The sequence below is a fragment of the Dipodomys spectabilis genome, unplaced genomic scaffold (assembly GCF_019054845.1).
Source record: "Dipodomys spectabilis isolate Male_0828 unplaced genomic scaffold, ASM1905484v1 ptg000067l, whole genome shotgun sequence".
Lineage (NCBI taxonomy): Eukaryota > Metazoa > Chordata > Mammalia > Rodentia > Heteromyidae > Dipodomys > Dipodomys spectabilis.
Window position 1 is genome coordinate 1,232,980 of NW_024870744.1, and position 2,679 is coordinate 1,235,658.

The 2,679-nt window shown below is 54.5% G+C and overlaps 1 protein-coding gene across 1 annotated transcript; it reads left to right on the forward strand.

Moving 5' to 3' along the window:
- Positions 1 to 671: 671 nt before the first annotated feature.
- LOC122108864 (general transcription factor IIE subunit 2-like) lies at positions 672 to 1,544 on the forward strand. Its single transcript, XM_042680872.1, has one exon. It carries the CDS (start codon positions 672 to 674, stop codon positions 1,542 to 1,544), a length of 873 nt encoding a protein of 290 aa, XP_042536806.1.
- Positions 1,545 to 2,679: the final 1,135 nt, after the last annotated feature.

Sequence of the window (2,679 nt, forward strand, 5' to 3'; positions counted from 1 at the left end):
GGAAGTGCTCCCCAACTGCCTGTGGCCGGCCTTCGTGGTGAGCACCTCGCACTCACACTGGAGGCGGGCTGTGTGCTGGGCCTGGGCCTTGGCCCTTTGGTGGTGGTGCTGGAGCCGCGGGTGGCCCTGGCTGCTCCCTTCCCCACTGCAGGAGGCTGGGGCATCTCGCGGGGAAGGGCGCGCTTTGGCTTGGGTTCTGGGCGGGGCGAGGCTCTGGGATAAAAGCGAGAGCAGGAGGCGGTGGGCTCAGTGTGGTTCGAGGCTTCGACCTGGCAGCAGCACCCACCGACCGGGCTGCAGCTCTCCGAGGCTGTTTTCAGTGGTGAGACCTGAGACCGTGAGTGGAGGTCAGCGCCTGGCGTGTTCTGACTCGCGGGGACGCCGTGACCGCCTGTGGGCACCTGGCGTGTTCTGACTCGCGGGGTCACCGTGACTGCGTGACTGCGGGTCTGCGCCTGTCTTGGGCCAGGGCGTGCGGACACCCTGACTGCGGGGTCGGCGCGGCGCGTGGGGCGCTGAGACCCCGACCAGAGCTCGGGCCTGGGCGTGAGCCGGGGCCACTCCTGGAGGCCTGAGGAGGAACACGAGGCGGCCACTGGCCGAGGCACCCGCCACAGCGGGGGGCGAGTCTTGTCGCAGCCGTCCTCCCCCCGCCCTCCATCTCCCGGATTATGGATCCAAGTTTGCCAAAACTTGCGCAGCAGAGTCAGAGAAGGACTCTTTTCACTCCTGCGGCAGTAAAACGCCCGTTGCCTTCGGATTCCTCATCCTCATCCAAGAAGAAGAAAGCCAAGCTGGACCACGGAGGGCCATCGGGACCCAAAGCAGGGTGTGGTCCTAGTGATGGCGCGTGGAAGTCCAGAGCTGTCCTTGGGAGCTCGGGAGCCTCTAAGTTGCCTCTGCTGGGGAAGATCGTGAATTACATGAAGACTCGGCATCAGCGAGGAGACTCGCACCCTCTGACCTTGGAAGAGATTTTGGATGAAACCCGGCAGCTAGACATCCCACTCGAGCAGAAACAGTGGCTCAAGACTGAGGCACTGGCAAACAACCCCAAAATTGAAGTTGTGGACGGGAAGTACGCCTTCAAGCCCAAGTACACGTTGGGAAACAAGAAGGCCCTCCTTCGCCTCTTGGATCAGCATGACCAGGGAGGGTTGGGGGGAATTCTCTTGGAAGACATCGAAGAAGCACTGCCGAATTCCCAGAAGGCGCTCAAGGCTTTGGGGGACCAGATCCTAATGGTCAGTCGTCCCGACAAGAAAAAAATCGTTTTCTTCAACGATAAGAGCTGTCAGTTTTCCGTGGATGAAGACATCCAGAATCTGTGGAGGAGTGTCCCTGTGGCCTCAGTGGATGAGGAGAAAATCGAAGACTATCTGAAGCAGCACGGTTTTTCTTCCATGCTGCGCTGTGCACCAAGAAAAATGCCCTCTGTCCAGAGACTCAAAAAACCCACTTCACAGAAAGTGCGGCATGTGAAGATTCACAATGTACACTTGGCCGGAGTGCTGAAGGATTATTCTCACATTCCCTTCTGCTAATGGGGGACACCTGGTCATTGAACAAAGAATTACAGACACAGTCAACATCTCTTTGGTTTGCCGGGCAACTGGTGGTTCTTCCTGGAACCCTGGCTCCTCAGGAGGCTGAGATCTGAGGATCCTGGTTCCAAGCCATCCTGGGCAGGAAATTCCGTGGAACTCCTCTCTCCAGTCAACCACCAGAAAACCACAAGTGGAGCTGGGGCTTAAAGCGGTACAGCACTAACCCTGAGGGAAATTGCTCAGGGACAGTGCCCAGGCCCTGATTCAAGCCTCTAGACCCACAACAATAAACCATCAAACAGATTTTTAAAAAAAACTCACAGAAAAAGAAAAAGCACATACAAATAACCGGAAAAAAATAAACGATACCTGAAGAACCAACCAACCAACAACAACAAAACCACTGCTTATTTGATGCCCAGGATCTGAAGAATGATCTTCAGTCTTCCCTTATACTACTTAGCACTGGAGGGTCCTCAACCCCAAAGCTTCTTTTTTTTTTTTTTTTGTCGGTCGTGGGGCTTGAACTCTGGGCCTGGGCGCTGTCCCTCAGCTCTTCAGCCCAAGGCCAGCGCTCTACCACTTGAGCTGTAGCGTCACTTCCGGTTTTCTGGCGGTTTATTGGAGACAGGAGTCTCACGGTCTCTCCTGCCCGGCCTGCTTTGAACCTCGATCCTTAGATCTCAGCCTCCTGAGTAGCTAGGATTACAGGCGTGAGCCACCAGCGCCCGGCTCCCCAAAGCTTTCTTTTAACTGAAAATTTACAGCAGTCTTTTTTTGGGGGGGAGGGGTTGGTTTTGGGGCTTGAACTCTGGGCCTGAGAGCTGTTCCTCAGCTCTTCAGTTCAAAGCTAGCCCTCTACCAGTTGAGGTACAGGCCACTTGTTTTATGTAGTCTTGAATGCCACATTTACTTATTCCAAAAGAAGTCTTTATAATAAAGTCATTGTAGCAAACCAAAAAGACTGCCTCTTTTTAGTAGCCAAGTTAAGTTGAGTTCAGCTATGGAAACCACGCGACAGCATGTAGCATGTAGCCTGAATCACACAGGCTCTTCAGTCTCCCTTTTGGAGAGTCATCCATGTTTCATATTACTAATGCCTAGTCAAAGGCAGTCATCTGCTCACAGGTAG

What these genes read in the sequence shown, in the direction of transcription:
- LOC122108864 (XM_042680872.1), top strand. Translation starts at nt 672, where the DNA reads ATGGATCCAAGTTTGCCAAAACTTGCGCAGCAGAGTCAGAGAAGGACT.